The 22,123-nt window shown below is 37.3% G+C and overlaps 1 protein-coding gene across 1 annotated transcript in view; it reads right to left on the bottom strand.

The window, feature by feature from the left end:
• The window catches only part of QSOX1 (quiescin sulfhydryl oxidase 1), a 67,578-nt gene that overhangs the window by 25,618 nt on the left and 19,837 nt on the right, over window positions 1–22,123 (bottom strand). Inside the window, exons 2-6 of the mRNA XM_081949276.1 lie at window positions 19,805–19,905; window positions 15,738–15,786; window positions 14,143–14,245; window positions 9,415–9,505; window positions 5,607–5,752 (exon numbers count right to left, since the gene is read on the bottom strand). Of these exons, the coding sequence (XP_081805402.1) occupies window positions 5,607–5,752; window positions 9,415–9,505; window positions 14,143–14,245; window positions 15,738–15,786; window positions 19,805–19,905 (490 nt within the window). The remainder of the gene's footprint in view (window positions 1–5,606; window positions 5,753–9,414; window positions 9,506–14,142; window positions 14,246–15,737; window positions 15,787–19,804; window positions 19,906–22,123) is intronic.

Raw genomic sequence — 22,123 nt, 5'->3', positions numbered from 1 at the left:
CATTTCTTTCAGTTTCTAGCAAAAAGTCCAAAATTGGTTTCCACGTAAAAGCAAAATTAGACAAAGACTTTTCTTTAATCAATGTAGTTAATTTAATCATTTCAGCCAGTTGCACTAACTTCACCATCCATTCTTTCATTATAGGAATCAGTACAACTTTTCATCTTTATGCGTACAAATGTCTTGCTGCAATTCTTATATATAGAAACGAAGACCCATATTTTTCTTTAGGTGCTTAACTGGCTACCCTATCTTCTCTATATTTTAGTTAGTTAGTTATTAATTTTTAATAGATAGCTCACCTTATAACTACTCCCTGTTATCACCTCCATGTGCTAATTCCAACTGATTAAAATTTTCAGAAAAAATACACCAATAAGCTCTCCTTAAGCAGTACACATTTTCTGCATTCACAGCTCTTATACATAACTATGTTTAACATCTTGGTAGTCTGATTTCCAGAGACAAGATCCCACGTAACTTTGCAGGAAATGAACTTGGTCTTGATAATCTTTCTTTTTGGGTATTGAATATGGTTTGTTAAACTCAAATCAGGCTATTGGAGTAATCTATCTCTAGATTTTATGATTAAATAGGAAAGGCAGGATATGAATGGAATAGTAAATTAAAATTATTATCATATCACTATTCTGCAAAACAGGCAATATAGTATTTGCAAACACTTAAAATAAATGGGCCTTGGAAACAAGCTATAATAGGATACGGCAAGCCAAGCAGATTCGTCCCAAATTAGAACACTTCACTTTCACTTTATAGCCTTTGCCACATAATTAATTTAAAAGACAAAAAAAATGAAATATCCTTCATATAAACTGCCAGATCCAGCTCCCTTCCCCACCACAGCTAAGTCCAAATTAAAGAACAGTCCTGCACTCAGTATGTCTGTGACGTAATTATGAAGTTAGTCAGTATATTATTATTTCCTACTGATACCACATCTACAGATGAAACAATCCACATTTCCTTTCTCTTAATAGCAATAGTCCTTAGATTTATATACCACTTCACAGTGCTTTACAGCCCTCTCTAGGCAGTTTGCTCCCAGCATGTTCAGCAAATGGATTGTACCTAGAATATAGCAGAGAAATACAGATTGTATTCTTGAGCTTCAGATTGGATGGAATGACATTGACTTATAACTAGGCACCATTAGAATCTGGTCAGGTGAATTGAAAGAAAGAGATGTCAGCAAAGATTGTGAATATTATTACTAACTGACTTCAATAGCCCAAATATATATATAATAGCATACACACACACACACACACACACACACACACACACAAAATCTGATTCCCTTTGAAACTCAGTCTCTCAAACAGAGACAAGTCTAATCTCAGTCACCCCTTTATCTATAAACAAGGTGGCTTAAGATATAAACAGAGAATTTTGAATAACCTTGCTGGAGAAAGCCAATTTCCCCCACATCCCAAAGAGCAACAACCTAAAAGAAAGCTGCTTGCCAGTGTAGCAAGCAGTAGTACCATCAAAAGAAAAAAATCCTCAGGGAAGCACAAGCAGGACCAGTCACTTTACACTCTGTTTTCTCGGCCTGATGCTCTCTGTGAGCAGATGGCCAAGAGTCGGCATCATCACAAATAATTCTCTTCTCTGCCAGTTCTGCAGCAAGAAAAACAATGGCTCTCCTGTTGGGTGAAGCTGGCAGGAAAGAAGCAAGACGACCACCTCTAGGCCAGCCAGCTACCTCACTCCAGTTAGTTCACTGCAAAAGAAAGCATACTGATTTCACGTGCACCAATTATTCCCCTCCAGTCCAGGAGTGAGTAGTGCCGTTGCATCTGTAAACCTCTTGCTAAGGAAATCAACAGTGCCAACTTGCCCCTTTGCCCATCACACTAATGCCTTCACTGCCAGGTGGACATCAATCATCTGCTAAGAGCGATGTAGGGGAGGGGGCAGAGGGAGACCATCTGCTTGTTGTTTAATGCACTATTCAGTAGCAGGAATTCACCAGAGGGTCCAAGCACAGGTTCCATTGTTCTCTGCCAGCATCTCAGAACCAGCCATTGTCTGGCTTCTAATGAACTTTTCTGTAATTAGAAATGCATGTGGAGGAGACGAGCAGCTGGGTGGATGTGAGGTGGTAGGTCAGAACACAGTTGATCACTTGCCAGGTTTTCGGAAGACCACACTCAATTATCTTTGTTTCCAAATAATGTGAAATAAAACTTCCCTTCTGCAAACCAGGCCGAGAAACACAAGTTGCAAGGCTGATCATAAAAGGTAGCACTGGATGAATATTTTTCAGTTCCTTGATACGTTTGCCAGAGAAAAACCCAAGGTACTTTGGTGCTATTTTAATACTGCATCTATGTAAAGCGTTGGAAGACACGATAAAGAATATGAAAAGGTTTGGTGCAATGCCCAGTAGCAATAATAGACTAGCAGGGGATCAATACTGTACACTGGGCCTGAATCCTGGTGAAATTAAGGTAGTACGAGTAAATGGTTTCTAAATCAAGGAAATGGATAATTGTGAATGGAGCTGAAATCCCTCTGAAGCATAAGGTATATGGCCTGGAGATGCCCACCTTAATGCCGAAGAGTGTTTATGCCAGCCACATACATATACTGATGGACTAGGATAGCTTAGTTACAGTGATATAAGCATGAGTCATTTCCAGTCACTAATTCTACCAAGTTCAATGTGGAATTACCTTCCTGAATAACAAAAGAGTCATTGCCCTATAAAACCATAGTCGGCAGCATCTTAAGGGGAGCAAGAATGCTGTCAAAAGTGGTGCTATGCAATCCCTATTCACCATAGATCTCTTCATTGCACTTATGTCTAAAAGGGGCACAGGTTGCAGCAATGAAAGCAGCAGTCCTATGTTCACAGCGGTTTCCATAGCTGAAAGACCTGCACAAACTATGGATTTGCTACTACTGCATGAAGTTGAAGGGTTTAATTCTCATTCCTGAGCCTCTAAAAGCCTGGCTCCAAAAAACTAACAGCACACTTTTTTTTGACATAAATATTCTTATTCACTGCAATAATAAGTGGAGGCCTTCCCAGTTGTGTCATGTTCTCAGAGAGTTTTCAAAGTTACGGGAAAATCTGGAAAGCAGCTCTAAGTATTTAATCATTGCAGTTTAAATCCAGAAGAAAAAATAAGCAAGAATATGGGAAATATATTTTAAAACATGGCCCATTTCCCATTCCTTTCATTGGCCCACTTGAAATAAGAAGACTGGTGCTTCCTGACCAGCCGGGACACTTACAAGTTGAGCCAACCAGCTATGTTATGTCTTTCTGTGTGCTACAATTTTGCAGATACTAATTAAAAGCTGTTGGCCTCCCGATGAATGAATGCAACAAACTACAATGACATCTGAAATGCCTTATATCAATATCACATTCTAGTTTGAGAATTCAGCTGTTCAGCTCTACTTACAGTTGCTGAGTATATTAAAAAGGTACAATTATGATATCTATTAAGTTGTGCCTCAAAATTCAGCTTCCAAGCTACTTTGCCAAGAGATAGTAGTTCAAATTTGAATGCTCCACAATTAGGGAATCACCTTTCTTCTCAAGAAGATTCGCAATGAATTAATAATTTACCTGTGTAGATATATTACACTGTAGCATTTGAAGTGACAACTGTTTATTTTAGATAGTGAGTACAACTAGTGCTGGATTATGAAATGTTATCTTCAGAGGAAATCTCCTAACATGTGCAGCTAACCACAAAAAGGTCAGTGTATATAAATCATTAAGGAGAAGAAGGAATGTAGAAGACAAGAAACTGTTTAGATCAGATGGCATAAATCCAATATATACATACTAGGTCTGGTGCCTTGATATTAAAGAATAGAGAAGTTTATCAGAAATGCGTGGGGCCACACGTGGCACACACATTGTTCAAGTCTGGTTTGGGGGAGACTTAGATTAAACTACAGGACCACAGTCAAAAATTTATCACAGTAATCGGAGGCACGGTTCCTCACATCTATACAGAACCAGGTTTGATATTGCTGCCTTAGAGGATTCTAATTATGGTGTGTGTATGATGCAAAAATAAGAGAAGAACACAGCTTGTCTCTCTGGAATAACAGCACTCGCAAATGCTTCTGTAAGAAATTAGCAAGACATATCCCATATCCACACCCTCCATACACAAATCCTTTATATCCCAGGAGATCTCTTTTTGAGCAACACCCAGAACAAAAATCCACACAATGCTTCACATACAACAAGAACCTCCCATCAGTGGAGATTCCGTCATTCCCAATCCAGCTAGCAGACAAACACTTGCATGCCCAAGCAGTTGGCTGAAAACAGGTTTTGACAATGCAGCTGTCTGAATTATAATAAACAGGCTGATCTCTTGCTACAATGATCACAGAAGTTCTGTAGAAATCTATCCTGTTGCAGTTTTCTGCAGATGCCTGAATCATAGGATTGGAAGGTCTTCTAGCCCAAGGTAGGTCTCTTTATACCATCCTGGGCAAATGGATGTCCAATCTTTTTTTGAAAACCTCCAGCACCCACAACTCCAGGAGGCAAGCTGTTCCATTGGTTAATTGCTCTCACTATCAGGAAATTTCTTCTGAGTTTGAGGTATAATATCTCTTTAAATGCTTCCATCCATTGCTTCTTGTCCTGCCCTCAGGTACTTTGGAAAATAAGTCAATCGCCTCATCTCTGTGACTGGCCCTCAAGTACTGGAAGACAGCTGTCATATTTCATCTAATGCTACTTTTTGTTAAACTAAACATACATAGTTCCCTTAACCATCCATCATATGGTTTAGCCTCCAGACCCCTTATCATCTTTACTGATCTTCTCTGCACTATTTCTAGGATCTTAGCATTTTTTTCTATTGTGGCTATCAGAACTTGACACAGTATTCCAACTATACCCTCACTAGTGCAATATAGAGCGGTATTATCACTTCTCGTGATCTTGATGCTATCCCTGTTAATGCAGCCTAGGACTGTATTCATTTTTTGACAACTGCAGCACACTGCTGGCTCATACTTAAGTGGTAGTCCACAAGGAACCTCATTCTCTCTATTGCTATTATTGAGCCAGGTGCTACTGGTACCTATTTTATAGTCATGCATATGGTTTTTCCTGGCTAAATGAAGGAGTTTTCTAGCCACTGAACCACATCTTATTGGATAGGACCCATTGCTGTAGTCCATCAAGATCCTTCTGATTCTGGAATCTATCTTCCAAAATCTTAGCAATTCCCCCAAGTTTGGTGTCATCTGTAAATTTGATAAGTTCCCCTTCTAAATACGAATAAAATAAAACAAAACTTCTAAATAATATCTCTCACAGAGGAACCGGTCAGGCAATCCCAAAAATATAAATATTCTGCAAATTCCTTAAATGAATAATTATGAAACAAAATTTAAGAATAGACAGTCAATTTTTGTAACATATTTAAAAGAAATTGTGAATTGGATAAAAAGTCCTCACAAAAAAAATCTGGGTTGCCACAGGAACCTAAATTCTTGAACAAGGAGAACATGGGTGACAGAGAATTTAAGCATTTTAGCAACAGTACTAGATAAAACAGAAAAGGGAGGTTTCTATGACTACGATAACATCTCACCCAGGGATGCTTCTGCAAGAGCCATTATTGGTCACAAGGAGGCCAGATGGAAAGGTAGTGATGTTGAACTGCTTCACTAGCTCTTCATTGCTCTGCAGGACTCGCCTTACTGCAATATTCTCAAATTGAAACATATCCAGTGCTACCTAGAATCAAACAAGGCATGAGTTAATATTGCTCATCTGGATGCAAGAAGTTACTTTCTTCCTCCTCTATTTGAAAATTTTATCTTCTGAAAGACTTTCTTGCAGCTCTCATGGTCCACTACCAATGAAATCTTGCTGATCCTTTTCAGGTTATTCACATCTAAACAAGTGTCACGTTGCATATTTGTGGATGAATCAGAGGTGCAGACATTCTTTGGAACATTCCATTATTATTTCTTTAGCAATGATATATCCATTGCCAAAATGTCCCTTGAATCCTGAACTGGAAAAGAGGTAGGTAATACCATTACATATACTCAGCGTAATGATTACACAATTAAAGATTCTTAGCGTCATCTTTGTGTTTATATTTATAAGAGCCAGTAGGTACAACCTATTGTTTCTTTTAAGCCTTGTGGCAATTAACTACTTTCTTTGTTTCCCTCTTATCCCAAAGTTCACTGAAGGAAATAAAGCAGCCAGAGGTACCCAGTAGGCCATGAAGAGGAAAGTCAAAAGAGAAAGAAACAAAGAATTGAAAACAACAAACAACTTTTTTTCAGCATGCAAACTTATCTATAAAAATAGTTTTATTTCTCCCCTCTTTTATGCAGGAATTCTTTGTACTGATTTGCATCAGGGAGCATCATCAATTTAAAGCCAAAGGCTATCACTTTACCATCAGATGTTAGGTCAGGGTTACACCTCAATAATGGTCATGATACACATAAGATTTTATAATCACTTTGGGTGAGCTACTTGGGATCCTGATCTGTGGGGAAAGCATTCTGAATAGTACAGTGCCTCCATTGCCAAAACTGAATCTGGTAGAAGTCTTTCTGTTCAGACTTCAAGAGATAAATAGTCATAGAAAGCCAGAGGGTACATAAAAGCATGGGCAACATAATGGCTGTCCATTAGTCAGTTCCCACTTCTCTTTCCAGGAACAAATGGTTCTTCCATCTTTAGAAAAACTGGCAGCTAAAAAGAGACGTTGGGAGGGAAATAACTAAGATGCTTGGAGCTGAAATCAGCAGCTGCTCATCCACACTTTTTCATGCATGGAGACGTCTTCTGTGTTGCCACCACGTCAGTGTTGCTAGAATCAGAATTTACATCCTTTCACATCTACATTAGGTTTTAAATTAAAGATCTTTTTGATGTTCCCTGCTTAATTTGGAATCAGAAGTTCATGCTTAGCCTGTCAAAAAAATTAAAACAAAAATCTGGGCAAATTCACAAAATCCTATTGTCAGTGTTATCCATATTTACTTTAACTAGAAACACACTTTATAGAAAGAGATTGTGTTCTAATTTACCATACAAATGTAACTGTTGTGGAGAAACAAAAGAGATGTCCCTGTCACCTTGAATGAAAAAAGCTAACCAGAAGAAGTATTATCCTGGTTTCCTTCTTTCATTGGATTTCACTGTGGGTTGTGGGGGCGGATTATGTAAAAGAAATTCTTTCACAGGAGATTAATTGGAAGTTAAATATTATTTTATTTAGTCATATGGAGAAAACATGTTCTGTGAACTATACCATTTGCTTCCTTCAATTTAACCTTGTCAAGAGACGATATCTGGGCTCATATGCATAGCAGTTATTTTTAATAAAGTAAGCAACAGCCAAGCCAGGGAAGAGGAAGCATCCCAAAGCTGTAAAACAAACATCTCCTGAACAACTCAGAAATATTAACTTGACCTCACACAGCACAAATAGAAGAGAATATATGTAGGTCTGGAGTCCTTGGAGCTCTCTGAGCTTAGTTGTTTGCTTGCAGACATTTCAGTACCTAACTAGATAAAATTATTAGTGCTAGTAAGTGTGGGTGTTCCTCCCTATTTATATTCAGTACGGTATTGGGGGGAGTGAGAGGAAAGGTTCTGCTTAGTAGTCCTTTGATTAGGGTATTGTTTTTTGCATGATTATTTGCCTGCTGTTAATCCCTGCTTATCTGGGTACAGGCTCCTGTAGAGGAAGTGCTCTTCTCTTTTTAGTTTCTTTATAGCATTTTTATGGTCTCTTTTGAATGGTGTGTAAATGAATGGTGTGTAAGAAATCACACTCCCACCAATGTTGGCAGGCAGGCTACTGCATATAAACAGGGAACAAACTCCACATTCACTAGCACTGATATTACCTAGTCGGGTAATGAAACATTTGCAAGCAACAATCAAACTCAGAATGCACCAAAGACTTCACAGGACAATTAACCAGTAGAGATGGGGAAATATCCCTAGAATAGTTATTGCGGACAGTATCAGGGATTTAATTAATACGTCAAACATATTCCCACAGAGTGCTTGACCCATGTAAGATATTCCAGGAAGGAACAGGAAGGAAGAGCCAATAATCAGTACTTTTTATTTCTTTCCACAAAAGTTACAGGTCTATAATAACATAATAATGTTTAATTAGCCTATTTATCTGTGCATCAGAGCGTGCTCTAAAAACTCACTTTGGGCAGGTTTCTTAGTCAGGTTGATTAAAGGTCATTCCAATGTTACAGGGAATGAGCCATTAGTCACTTGACACCTGCAATGCCTTCAAGAGTGTCCTGAAATTTTAGTGCAAAATACAGCATGCAGGGCGCTAATAGACACCCAATACCAAAACCTCACTGTACCTGTGTAGAAAATCCTATAATTGGTTGTCAACTATTTCCCATGCACAATGTAGCAGTATCTTGCCGTCCTATAGCCCAGTGAATCAGCAAGGTGTTATTACCTGAGCCACATTAAAGATCATCTTGTTTCTCAGGACATAGAGAAAGTTCCAGCCTTTTTTGCATAAATAACAGTTCTTGCATATTTCTGTCAAGGTCATCTCTTTTACTCTTTACCCTGTGGCACGTTCTTGCTTTGGAATTACATTCAGACTCCACTCTTTTAGCTGGGTCCTTCCTCTTTATTCAGAACTTCTCAGTTTGAATTTGATAATGATTATAAGTGGGTCTCAATTAGTACAGCTAGTGAGTCCCAAAAATGATTATTTGAATTTGCACTATCCAAAGTGATATTTCTATGGTAAATGTGGAAATTAGTTCCAGCTCAAATAGGCAGTGAAGTATTTTAAACAATAATTAAATATTATAATAAAGGATAAAAAGAATATACTCTTGATTAAAGTTTATGGTTAACAAAATCACAGAGTTACAGAAAGCAAAATAAAAACAAAAGAATGCTATGAGTATTTCAATATATCCTATTTTAGTGTTATTACAACCACTTTCATGTCTTCAATTACATCACATTTTTGCTCCAAGGTAATAAGTCTCTTCTTTTTTAAAACTTGTACTATTTTCTTCTGACAGAATCTTCCTTTTCTCCACTTTCCACAAAGATTAGCAGCATTTAAAACCCCAACTGCAAATGCACCTGTGCAAGTCTCAATTGCACAAGCAATAGCCTTGCATTCACATGGTCCCATTAAATACAACCTGGTATTAATTTGCACTAAACCAAATATCATATTATTTGAACTCACACAGATAGCAATCTACCTGTATTTAAAATTTTTAATCCAATTTCAACTCTTTATTTTAATTTTATGTTAGAGGCCTCAAATGTTTTCTGTGTAGAGAAGAAGGATATAAATTTAATAAACAGTAATAATACTGACTGTGATGTGTATGTTTTAACAATCAATTAAGATTCACCTCTCTGCTCAAAAAGGAGTCGTCCTTGTCAAATATCAGGGCCAAATAAGTCACGTTGTTTACCAGGAAGAAATCACGAAGTTCTGTCACACTGAAAAAGAGGAAAAATATTATATATTGTTCCAAGTACAGATAAATTCTTCTTATGCAAATTTAGTTGCCCATTACCTCCTGCAATAGGAAATCTTACCCAACCAACTTATGAGCATTTCTTCCTGAATGTAGAGAACAGCAATACATTTTTAATCTAACAGGATTTTTGATCTTATATGAGAATATAGGAATGCAAATCACCCTTTGAAAAATCTGGCCTATTTCCCCTTTTCCAAATACGGCAGCTACATCTTTCCTTAGCACAGATATATTGTCAGGCGTGCCTCTTTCAAAATCCAAGAAAGGAAACCCCCAACTCCATTGATTTAGAGAAAATGTACTTTTACTGGATATGAAATGAAAACAGCGAAAGTGAAGCAAGATCTGAGGCAAAAAGGTGTAAACTTGTACATATCAAATGTTTACCTAAATCCCTCCCCCCCCCCAGTTATCCTGGCTCAAATGTCCAATCTCCAGTCCCCAAGGGTTTCATGTGGGGTGCATCTTCAGGTGGCCTCGTCCAGCTGGTATGCAGAGACGGCTGACCTTGACCAAACCCAAACACAAGACTTCAGCATGAGCAGAAGATGGTGAGAATAAAACTCCCTCTTTCGAGATGTCTCCAACAGCACGATTCGCCTCCCAAATACCATGAACCCCCTCCCTCCCCGTTACTATGGCAGCTGATAACAAGCAAGCGATATAAAGGCTGGCATATATCAGCAATGGGAAAATGTTTCAGCTGTTACATCTGTACTTGTTACGGGAGAACAGGTATTACAAGTGATATAGAGCAGCTATCAAAAGTGACATCCTTGTGCAAATTGTCCACCTCCACAAAATGTAGCTAGGGCTTTCGTCAGTGTTCCTTCATATAGCCATCTTCCCATTGCACTGTAATTGCCTCCCAGCATTCATCACTCAGTACTGACTGACAGGGTACCCAGGCTGGTTTACTCACTTTTAAGATTATTTTGTACATTGAAATACAAAAACAACATGTCCTGAAACAGGTGAGAGGCATGTTATGGAGTTGGGGACAGAGAACTGAGATACAGGATTATTTCCGGTGGATTTTTTAAAGAAAGCAGATATACAGCCAGGAAGAAAGCACATCCTATCTTCGGGGAAATCGCTGTTTCTAAAGGTCCTTCCTTTGGCAATTAGGAGACTTTTCTTTTCTTTTTTCCCTTTGACAATCATTGATTTAATAACAGTTTGAAATTTGCTTTTGCTTGCTTTTATTTAATCCACCATAGTTATTTTACACAGCTAATGTAGCAAAACCTTTTGCATTACTACTCTTTTTCATTTTAGTATTTAATGACTATGGGCTTCACAGTTTAAGGATTGATATTATAGTATAGTTAGGCCATGTCTAACTGACAGATTGGATGCCAAATTGTGATTTTAATATACATTTTATCTGTCATTTATTACTTTATTCTAGAATTTTTAACTGGATATTCTTTGAGTGTTTTTATTTGTTCTGGTGTCTGGTCTTTGACTGTAATAAACCTGATTTGAGTTGATTTGACAAGGTAATCATCAATTTAATGACAAGCTTGTGCTTGCTTTTATTGGTTTGCATCCTGCCTTTTATTAGTTTAGTAATAAGTCAAGGAGGTGAATACATCCAATACAACTTCTTTCTATTTTCCACACAACAACTACCCTGTGAGGTGTGTTGGGCTGAGAGAGAATGATTGGCCCAAAGTCATCCAGCTGACTTTCATGGCTAAAATGGGAATTGAATTCACAGTCTCCGGCTTTCCTGTCCTCTTAGTTATAACCATTGGAGCACTCCTGCAGTCATCTGATCACAATTCAGGCACATGGCAACTGGCTTGATTTTTTTGACAGTGGAAGTGTTTTGTGGTCATATGAACACAATTTGCAATCTTACCAGCTGGCTTCCAACAAGCAAAGTTAATTGGAGAAGCTGGATTCTCCTAACAACTGGGTGATTCACTTAATGGCTATGTGATTTGCTTAATGGCTATGATGATTTGCTTAATGTAAAAATGATCATAAAATTGGGTCTGGTCATATGATGACTCCCTCAATTGCCATATTGCTTAGTGACCAAAATTTCAGTTTCAATTGTAGTCATAAGTAGAGGATATCTGTTATGTTTTCCAAGAGAATATAAGTAATTTCTATTTTTCATACATAATCAGTTTGATATAATTATGAATAATTGTTTTGAGGTTTTTTTTAAAAGTTTATCTCTAATTCCAGAATCAGAGAAAAAGGAAGGCAAAGATAGATAGCCCAATTTTGTCCACTATGGTAAGAAAAAAATCCATCACACATTCCAAGGGAACTACCAGATCTAATGCATAAACATTATTTTAAGTGAAAAATTAAAAGGTTTGATTACCCGATGTGTTGTCAGGTCTTCAAGGTAGATTAGGTCAAGAAAGAGAAAACCACAGAAAATTCTACTTTATAAAATAAGAAGTTTGATAGGTGTGTAGAAGACTCACGATGATTTATAAACAATGATTCAGTAAATGAGCAGTTGTTACAACACGTATTCAAATACTATAAGCTATAACTTGTCTTTCAAATATTTATATAAGCACTGTTCTAAGAACTACGCATCATTTATTGAGTCATTGTTTATAAATTTTATAAAATGAATAATTCTAAATATGCGAGCTGATGGTTATCTCCAAAACATACAACATCAAATAATGAAATGTCAGTTCCGCTAATCACTCAATTCCTTACAAGAGAATATGAGTGTATTATGAGTGGATATTTCTGCCCACAAAATAAAGCCAGAAATTACAAATATAATTAGACTATTAATTGTCAGAGGAGGACAAAATTGCGGAATCTTTGAATGGAAAACCACTCCTTTCTTCATTCCTGGGGCTCAATACAATGCAGAAACCATCCCTGATGATGAAATACTAAATTTACTTAAGAACATATTGGCTGGAGAAGATGGAAATTTTAATCCAACATATTGAGGGGGGAGGTACCAGTCTGAGGAAAGCTAAGTTATACAATTCTGCACATGCCACTCAGGTAGGCCACAGAATGTCACCCCAAGTGTGGATTCTATATAACTAATTGAGTAACCAGTTACAAAAGGGCAATTGACTGCCCATTGTTGTCAAGGCTTTTGTAGTTAAGGGCACACTTGTTTTATTTTATGAGACTATGGTTGTTCTCCCAAGCCCAGGGCTAGGGAGGCTATTGACTCCTTTCCTGGATGTTAGTCACTGGTAAGATGGTTTGGGGTTTGCCATTTGCTCTTCCTTTTTTTTTCTTGGACCCTGGTTTTATTGTCTGTTATTTCTATGATATTCTTTTTATATTGTTTCATGTATTGCGAGCCACCCAGAGTCATTTAGATTCAGGGAGATCAAACTGAATAAAGATTTTATCAAAGGCAATTATAATTTGGGTTGCAGAAGTAAGACATAATCTCCTTTGTAAGACAAGCAACGTTACAATATCCTTCCTACAGCAATCCTTCACAAGGCAGAGAAGAATCTGGGTTGACACAATCAAAGGCATTTTGCTAATCAGTGAAAAACATATTGACCTCTTTGTGGAATTCTTTGGCGTTCTCAATTGCCCAGGGAGCATCAGCAAAAATGTCTTGGGTTTCTTGGCCTTTTCTAAAGTCACCTTAAACATCTGACACACCCCTTTCTTTCTATTTAGGGCTCTGATCTGTGTGGGATAATTTATTTTGCTAGCATGTGAAATTAAGGCTATTGTGCGACAGTTCACACACTCTCTTAAATCTCCTTTCTTTGGTCTCGCTATGTAGACTGATCTCTTCAATCTGGAAACCGTTATGTCCATATTTGCTCCCATTACTTGGTTAACATCTTTACTGACTTGCAATATTTCTATAAATATTCCATCAATTCCTGTAGCCTTCTGGCTTGATAATAACGGTGATCTAAGATCATCTTCTACTATTCTTCTATATTCTATTCAAAAACTAAGTCAACATAAAAATATTAGAAGCCTTCCAGAAAATAGAAACTAATAACTGTTTTTAAAATATTTTTCTATAGCTGTTAGAAAGTAAATATTTTATCAAGATCAATAATCACATAAATAATTGATAATGTAATTTCAATCCATGCAGCATAGTACAAGCTGGTTTAATTAAAAATATACATTGTTCTCATTTTTATGTTCTTTTTTATTTATTAAACTGACAGTATATGTCATCCATCCCACTGTCAAGTGACATTATAGCTGAATTTAAAATGATTTGGTGGCCCAAGCAAATTATCCATGCTGATTTTTCAACATGGAAGATGTATATATACTTTAAGAGATAATACACACACTTAGCCTTACAAATCACGAACAAGTTATATCTGTTCACATTGATTCAATGTAGCCCCAGTCTCTACTTTTTTTCCCCTTTCTTTGTTATCCTTCTCATAAATGATTTTAGATTACAATCTCCTTTGGTGCAGAGATCTGATACCTTCAGTCTGCTAAATGTGTAGGACAGCACTATCCTATGTTAAATGTTCAATTTTCAGAGTCCAAAGCCCTTTTACTTATTCTGTTGAGATGAAGGAAAAATGAGCAGGATGCATACTAATGCTTAAAAGGGATAGTTTGTCTTGCAATCGCCTTTCAAATTACCTTGTTGGATGCAAAGGTGGGCTGGGAGAAGGCCACGTATCTTCATGACTCTCCATTAAAGTGATTATGGTCCCTCTTAGAGACTCAATGGTTTTTTCCTTATCTGTATAGGGAAAAAAGCATATCATTGTGAAGTTCCACTCAACCAGTATGATTAGGTCAAGAAAACCCAAGATAATTCAGGTTATTCCAGAACATATCATACATGAGCAAAGTCCCAGCAGCTTCTACCACCTGATTACTGGGAACTATTGCCAACACAGGCTTTCCAACGGCTTAAGGACAAGGATTCCATTTTTTCTGATTAGTCTATCACCTTTATCCATGTAGAGAGAGTATGCAGGAAATGATCACATCATGCAAATAACTTTTATAGATTTTACAAGGTCAAACTTCTAAACATGGAACATGGAACAACAGAAACAGCCATTTTTTCCTCCCCGAATACTTAGAGGAAGGTGAGTTCCAGCCACCTGTAGTTCATTTGTCCCAGCAAATCTCTATATGCCTGCTGCACACTCATAAAGTTCAATTTTCAGTTGAGAATTGAGGGACAAAAGTAAAAGTGAAAAATTGAATCTAGCCACTCAAATGTAACCCTTCTGCCAATGAGCCATTCCCAACTTAGTTCTAACATAGTTCATCCCAGAGTACAGTACTTCCTGAAGGGGGGTTTCCTCTACAGAGAGTCTGAGTAATTCTCTTGACCAAGAATTTCACAAATGTTGTCTAACAAGCATCGCCAATAAAGAAAGAATAATTGTTTGATCCTCCTACAGTTCAAGAAGCAATCAACAGCATCTGTTGGAGTTCATAAGGAGATGAACTTAGATGCTGGCTTTTGGGCTGTGGCAATCTTTATGCAGCAATGCATTAGCACTTTCCGCTTTGCTTTTAGATTTTGCTTCTTCTTTGGGGACTTTCTTTTGAATCTATGTCCCCCCCCACACACACTATGGCATGTCCATATTGCAGCCTAATGAACATGCTGAGAATGCTTTGTTACAGATTCTTAAGTTTCTCCCAAGACAAACACTTTTGGTTGTCCCTAGAAACAGGAAGCCGCTATTAGATAAATATTTAGGTTTTAAGTAGGTCTTCATCCAGGTAATCAGAAAATAAGCCAGCACTCACACAGTTTATTTGGAAACGTAAATCCCAACCACAACTGGTTATAGTTTAATTTTTTTCAAAGCAAAAAGAAAGCATGTGTCATTCTGAACAATGTTAAGCCTTAGATTAATACACAAGAGAAAGTCAAGTGATATGTTCTTTTCTAAATTCATTAATCAGGTTCTGATTTACCCATAAGCCATATTATTTATCTGGATACAGAATTTTGGCACCCCAAAATGGAAGTTCCAATTTGCTGATTTGAGAAGGACACAAATATCTTTCACGCCTTGTCCAAATGAAATATGTAATAGAAGTACAGGAAAGGTATGAGACATCACAAAGAAACTGCATTACAATAATGGTCATATTACATGGTGGATCATCTCTCTCTTTGATAAGCGTGACTTTCCTTGGGGATAGAAAGAGACAATTTATTTAGCTGCCACTTTACTGGCAAGAATTCTGCATATGATACATACTGTTGAATTGTATGCCATCCTCAGGTTTTTGGGAGAACATCTTGAAAAACTGGAAAGAAATAAACCACATTGTTAGAGTTTGCTTTTAAATATTGCTTTTGTAGTATGTTAAGCAACACAAATGCCTTGTTATAATCTGAAGTTCTCACCCATCAGCCTATAAACTGGGCGAATATATAGATTGAGATGGAAGAAAATTACCAAGACAGTTTTTTGTTGATATTTTCCCTTTCTGTTCACTTTTGGAAGATCTGAAAAACTAGATTAGGAATCAGATCATTGTGAAGAAAACGTTACTATGTTGTCACTAAAAATCAACACCAACTTGATGGCGCATTATCTAATCAATTATTCAATCTATCCATATCTTTCTGTTGAAAACTGTCTTTTTGTTAAGCTATTGTATATATAATACTTTGCTTTAAAAATCCCTGTGAATTCTTATTTTAAAATTCAATTAAAATGCCTCTTTCAATTCTACTGAATTCTGTTCTGGGATCCTGTCAGGCCCAAGCAAAAATCAACATGTGAAGAGCTCAAGTTCAAACAATTCTGCCTATAATAGAGGGTTCTCCCCAAACTGCTTATCTTCCTCTGGGAACAGAGAGATAAGGCACCATAGAGTTTGGGGGTGGGGATGGCAGGGTGGAGGTGGGTGTTAGGCCTGGATCTCTTGAGACTGCAAACAATTCAAGGATTTCTCCCCACTTGATTCCTCCCCCTTGCTGGGTTGGGCATTTCCCACAAATCCAGAATAAATACCCCATTTTCACCTGCAGAGGACCAATCAAAGAATGCTGGTCATTGCATAGGGAGGATGTAATGACTGAACTATAAAAGCATCCCCAGGGAAAAAAATATGTGGCTTTAATTAATTTAAAAAATCAGTTAGATACTTATTATAAAAGACATAATTCATCTTACCAGGAGCTCCATTGGTTTCCAACTTAGCTACATTTGTTTTATGAGTTATATGTTGCTCAGGACGCTGCTAATAGATTCAAACTTCACTTTGTTCTAATATAGAACAACAAGTTCTTTGAGATCTTAAAAAGAGATCTTATAAGTGCTGTGGGACACTGTACGTATCTTGTTTTGTAGACTACTTCCAGTATCCTAATTGTTTCTAATTTAACAGATTTTTTTCGTCCAAAGTTCTGGACATATACCATTAGCATAAAAGCTAACATCAAGGGAGAAAAAGTGCCAGGGGGGAAAATTAATCAATAATCCATTTCTTAGCAAAAATACCAGATGAAAGAATAGCTCATGTAGTTGCAAATATTAAAAGATTATGCCAACCCCCAGCTCATGATTTATCATTTTGTAGGAATCATCAGAGCTGAAGGATTTGGGGAGGGGGGTTCCTTTCCTTGTTTTTCACCTCTCCTGTGGCCACCTCTGTAGGAACATAGTCTCATAGCTACAATTTTAGCTGAAAACTTTCTATAGACTCCAGATAAAGGATAATTCCTAATTGTCATATTTGGCCAAAAATCAGACAAACAGTCATCACTAAATATTCTATTTCTTCAGCTATTTTTATGCCTTCCCAGACCTTAATTCTTGTAATGGGGATACGTTCTGGAATGTTCTCCATCTCTTCCCAAATTTATAGCACGTCTACACGAATACCTTGTAGGGATCTATAAAACTTTTTTTACCCAGGCCCTGTTAGGTTATTCGTTTTGCCTTCCTACTTATCTCATTTTAAAAAATTGATATGCTCATACATTATGCTATTTAAAATTGTTACACACACACACACACACACACACACAGAGAGAGTTCTCCAACTGGTTTGCAAAAAAAATGTTTTACAAAATCTTAAACAATACTGTCTCAGGCAATTGCATTTCCTTACTGCAGATCTCATATCTGAGCAGGAGGATGTGATTTTTTGACCGTGTGCTGAGGTGTATTTATCATTTTTGTCCCATTTTATATCTCCCCCAAAATATATTTATCAATCATTTGAAATAAAACTGCAAAGTTAGTTTCTAATTATGGCGTGGGAAAAATTCATCCCTATGCTGCCAGTGGCATTGGATAGGCGATAGGGCAAAGCAACAGAACTCAATTACCAAGCAAATATGCCTTCCCTTTCCTATGTTGATTCTTTTGGAAAGATTTCTAACATGTCCTGCCAGCTGTGTACTTTCCACTTGATCAAATGTACACAAATCAAGAGCTTGTGTAATGACTAGGCTTTAGAAATTTAACAAAATACAAGGAAATGGAAGCAGAAAATGCCACATCAGCTTATAACAAAAACTGAATGTAGATCCAGGAAAGAGAGAAAAGGAACAAGTCATACATATACATATACATATACATACATACATACATATTAAACTTAAGGTTAGAAAAGGCAAGTTCTGGGAGATTGATAAGATTGCTTTTCTTCTTAAATAACTGCACAGTGAGGATTAATTCAGATCCAGCATCATAAATCCTAAGATAATTACCATCTTTGTATATTAAAATCAGCCCCCTTTCTGCAAGCCTAATTTATTTGCTTTTTCCCATGAACATTAATCTAGTAGGATTCTGTTCTGTTTCTTTACAGAAGATCCTAGCAACAAGGACTAGGTGCTATACTCTCTCATATACCTTCAACAAAACAAAGCTTGGACTCAGGAGAGGCAGATATACTGAAGGGCACCCAATGGGGCAGCTTCTTTTGTGCCAAGAAATAAATTTGAATCCATGGATATCTACCATCACCATATATCATTCCTTTCAACGATTACACTGATTCTCAGAAGTACCCACTGGCTCCAACCAACTAACTAACCAACAATATGAAAGTAACTTAATACAAGTTGTGTCTAATCCATACAATCCATAGTGTACAGTAAACACCTACACTCCAAATTGATGGCTATCTCAATTTCCAACCCAACCACTCATCCTTAGAGGCTGCATGACCAGTTTGCTGGAGGCTTGGCTTCAAGGTGCAAACAAATTGCAGAAAAATCACCTATTCCCACAAACTGTTTGTGAAAGAAGTGGCACCTGAAACCTGGCTGGGTAAAGGCAACAAAATTGCTTTTTTTGAAATATCTTCAGCTGAAAGATCAACACCGTGGTCAGATATGGTGTGTCTTTGATATGGTACCTTACCTGTGATCAAGAACTTTGTTCTGGAGATACTGGGATAGGAGTGTCTGCATGCTCAGTGTAGCTGTGGAGACAAGCTGGGGGTTTTACTAATGTATTGCCTAGCAGGATTCTTCCTCTGGATGCTTGGAATAGTCTCAGGGCTGGTAGTGAACCTCCATCTTCTGATGTTGGCCTTTCTAGCCTGATGTGCTGGGAGGGGGTAGTTCTAAAAAGCCTAGAAGTTCCTGGCCTCTATGGCAACAAATGGTTTCTCTAATTTTAGGGTCAGAAAATACAGGTGGGCATATATCAGAGCTCATTTTTATCTCAGAGTGATTAAGAGATCTGCAATGAATAGATCCAGATATGATGGATAACCACCCAAAACCTCCTTGAGGCAAAGGGACCCAGTCTAATGGACTTTCCCAAGCACCCAATAGATCCAAATGCTTTCTAGAGAACTTAAACACTTCCCCAGACCTCTGGTGGGCAGTTCAGTTCAATACCTGGTGTGTCATTGCAATGGGAGGCAAGCTGGATACTGAATATGATTAGCCTTAAGGTGCCATGGGAAATGAAGTATCACAAATGATATCAGGAGTACCCATAGATAAAGGTAAAACACAAATCCAACAAAGCATGGTCTTCACTAAAGGAGGAGAAGTAAGCTCCTTTTCCCTTTATTGAGTCAGTAGCTGTCATCCATTAGCCCCTGTTCAGGGTTTCCAATTTACTTTCAGGAAAAAGTCAAGGGAGAAATTTCCCACTTGGTTATTGTAAGCAATTGTACAGTATTTCACTGACAAAATTGCTCCGATTCATTGAAGTCTTGATTCTTCGGGAATAAAGCCTTTAGTGATGAATAGGGCACCCTCTACTCCTGGGATGCTGGCTTGTAATTACCCCAAATCATGCTGGTTGGAGAGAACAGGAATTGTAACCCTCCCCACTAGAATTTTTACCTTCACAGTAGGGTAGCTCTTTATTCCAAACTTATAACAGATGTCCTTATTGGAAAAATCAGCACAATCTATAGCTCCCAGCATTACAGCAGGTCTCCAGTCTAGAAGGAAGAACGACACAAAAAATAATAAATCATATTTTTCCAATATGTGAAAACATATAACTGAGTGCATATAAAATGACTAGATAGCCAGGAGCTGTTCCCTATTTTTTTTTGTTCTGTACAACATCCAAGAAATAGAGTTGTTTATAAAGAGAGAGAGAGAGAGAGAAAGAGAAAGAGAAAAGAAATAGTTTTTCCAACTTGCAGCCGAGATTTGCTGATCCTCCCTGACATCAAGAGAATATCAAGCAGAAAAATCTCTGGCTATTAACTATTAACTATAGCCTTTCAAATTGAATAATTCGTATTTTGGCAGTAAAGCCTTTAAAACTCTATATGGCCCCAAAATTGTCTTGAATCCCATTCTAATTTAGACAAAAAGCTTGGATCGTGTTTAAGAAATTGCCACTAACTTAATCATGACGTAGTTTCCAATAGATTCTCAAATGAAAGGTTCTATAAAAGCTTTTAGTAAAAGGAAAAAGGTTTGCCTGGTTGAAACAGTTACAGCTGGTACAAAATGTAGTTGCAAAGACAGTTATATGTTTTCCTTGGTTAGTGCATATTATGTCTCTGTTTCACAAGCTACTTGGCCAGCACAGTTCAAGATGACCTATAAAGACTGAATTATTTTAGGGACTTCCTCTTCACAATCATTCCTACCCATCCCATCAGGTCCAGTAGTAAAAGCGTTTTCTGGGTCCCATCTATTAGGGAATGTCATCTGGCAGGGCCGGGAATGAGAGCTTTCTTTTTGTTGTGGGGCCTGCTGTTTGTCATTCCCACAAAGATTAGTTTGGCTTCAACATTGTGGACCTTTTGCAATATCTTAAAAACTTGATTCTATCACCAAGTCTTATTGATTGACCTATAAGGCCGTTCATGGCAGAGTTATTTTAGGGACCACCTCTTTACAATCACTCCTACTCATCCCATTAGGTCCAGTAGTAAGAGTGCCATAAAATCACTTTCAACTCCTAGCTAAAGAGAAGTTGAAAGGTCAACTGGAACCGTATCTCAGTGAACTCAAAGGTTTTTGACCTGAACACTGAGAAATCACAGGAAAGCTCAAAGTCACAAACAGCAGGAACATACTAGGCTTTCCGTAAAACGTGAAAAACGGAAGGAACAAAAAGGGCCAATTTGCAAAGGAAAAAGGGAGAAGATATATTGTTATGGAAGTCAAATATTGCATTCAACAAGGATGTTGGAGGGTAAGGAAATGACAACTATACATCCGTCACCACATAAATCATGAGACTCAATGCACTTGCATCAGTTCTTCTTATTTGCATGATGATGCCATGATGCATATGGTCATTTTGATGTCATTGTGGCTTTTTATGAATGTTACTGGAGCCACGCATCACTTTTTTTCAGATGAAACAGAAAAGTCAAAATTTGAAAAACCTGGTATAACATGATTTATTTATTATTTATTTATTTATTTATTTATTTGTGCTTCTAGACCGCCCCCTCTCCCAGAAGGGACTCGGGGCGGTGTACAGTCCATAGAGAATATCACAAAAATACAATAAAAAATTAAATATTAAATATGTACAGTTTGGAGGAGGTTAAAATGCAATTAAAAGAACTGTACAAAGCTGAATAAATATAATTTTTTAAAATCCCTAAAACGGACACAACAGATTAAAAACCCTAAAATAACCCAGTTTATTGGTTATTGATATTAAACTGAAGTATTCAGATAAATTCCTAAACGTATTTCCCCTAAGCTGCATAAAAATCCAGAAATGGATGTGGGGTATACTAGGATAGGAATGTAGACAAAGTCAATAGCACCCACCAAGGGAAGCATAAGTAGGTTTCTACTAAGCTATTAAAAAAGAGGGGGTGGGGACCTAATCCAAGATGTAATAAAGTGGAACAGAAACCTTAATTGTAAGAGGAAACTGTGCTAATAGGGCTTTAGTCTTGATGTTATAATAACAATTCTGTCATATCCGTGCAGTGCTTGGTGTTTAGTTTCTGGAAAGCTGCAGCTGAGTTCAATCTTATCTAAGGTCAAGTAGAGAAACAGGGGGATGGCCTTGAAGGAGGAATTCAATAGTGATTATATGAGCATGAGCTAAGGCTGGATGGAGAGTAAGGCTTTTGTATATCCTACAACAATATAACAATTAAAAAAGAATTCCAGTAGTTCTTGTATTTTTTTATGACCTGATCTACCTTGAAAGACTGACATGTAGACTGA

The sequence above is a fragment of the Natrix helvetica genome (assembly GCF_964273705.1).
Source record: "Natrix helvetica genome assembly, chromosome: 3".
NCBI lineage: Eukaryota > Metazoa > Chordata > Lepidosauria > Squamata > Natricidae > Natrix > Natrix helvetica.
The sequence above is the reverse complement of the archived record's forward strand: the minus strand, read 5'-3'. Positions and strand labels throughout refer to the sequence as shown.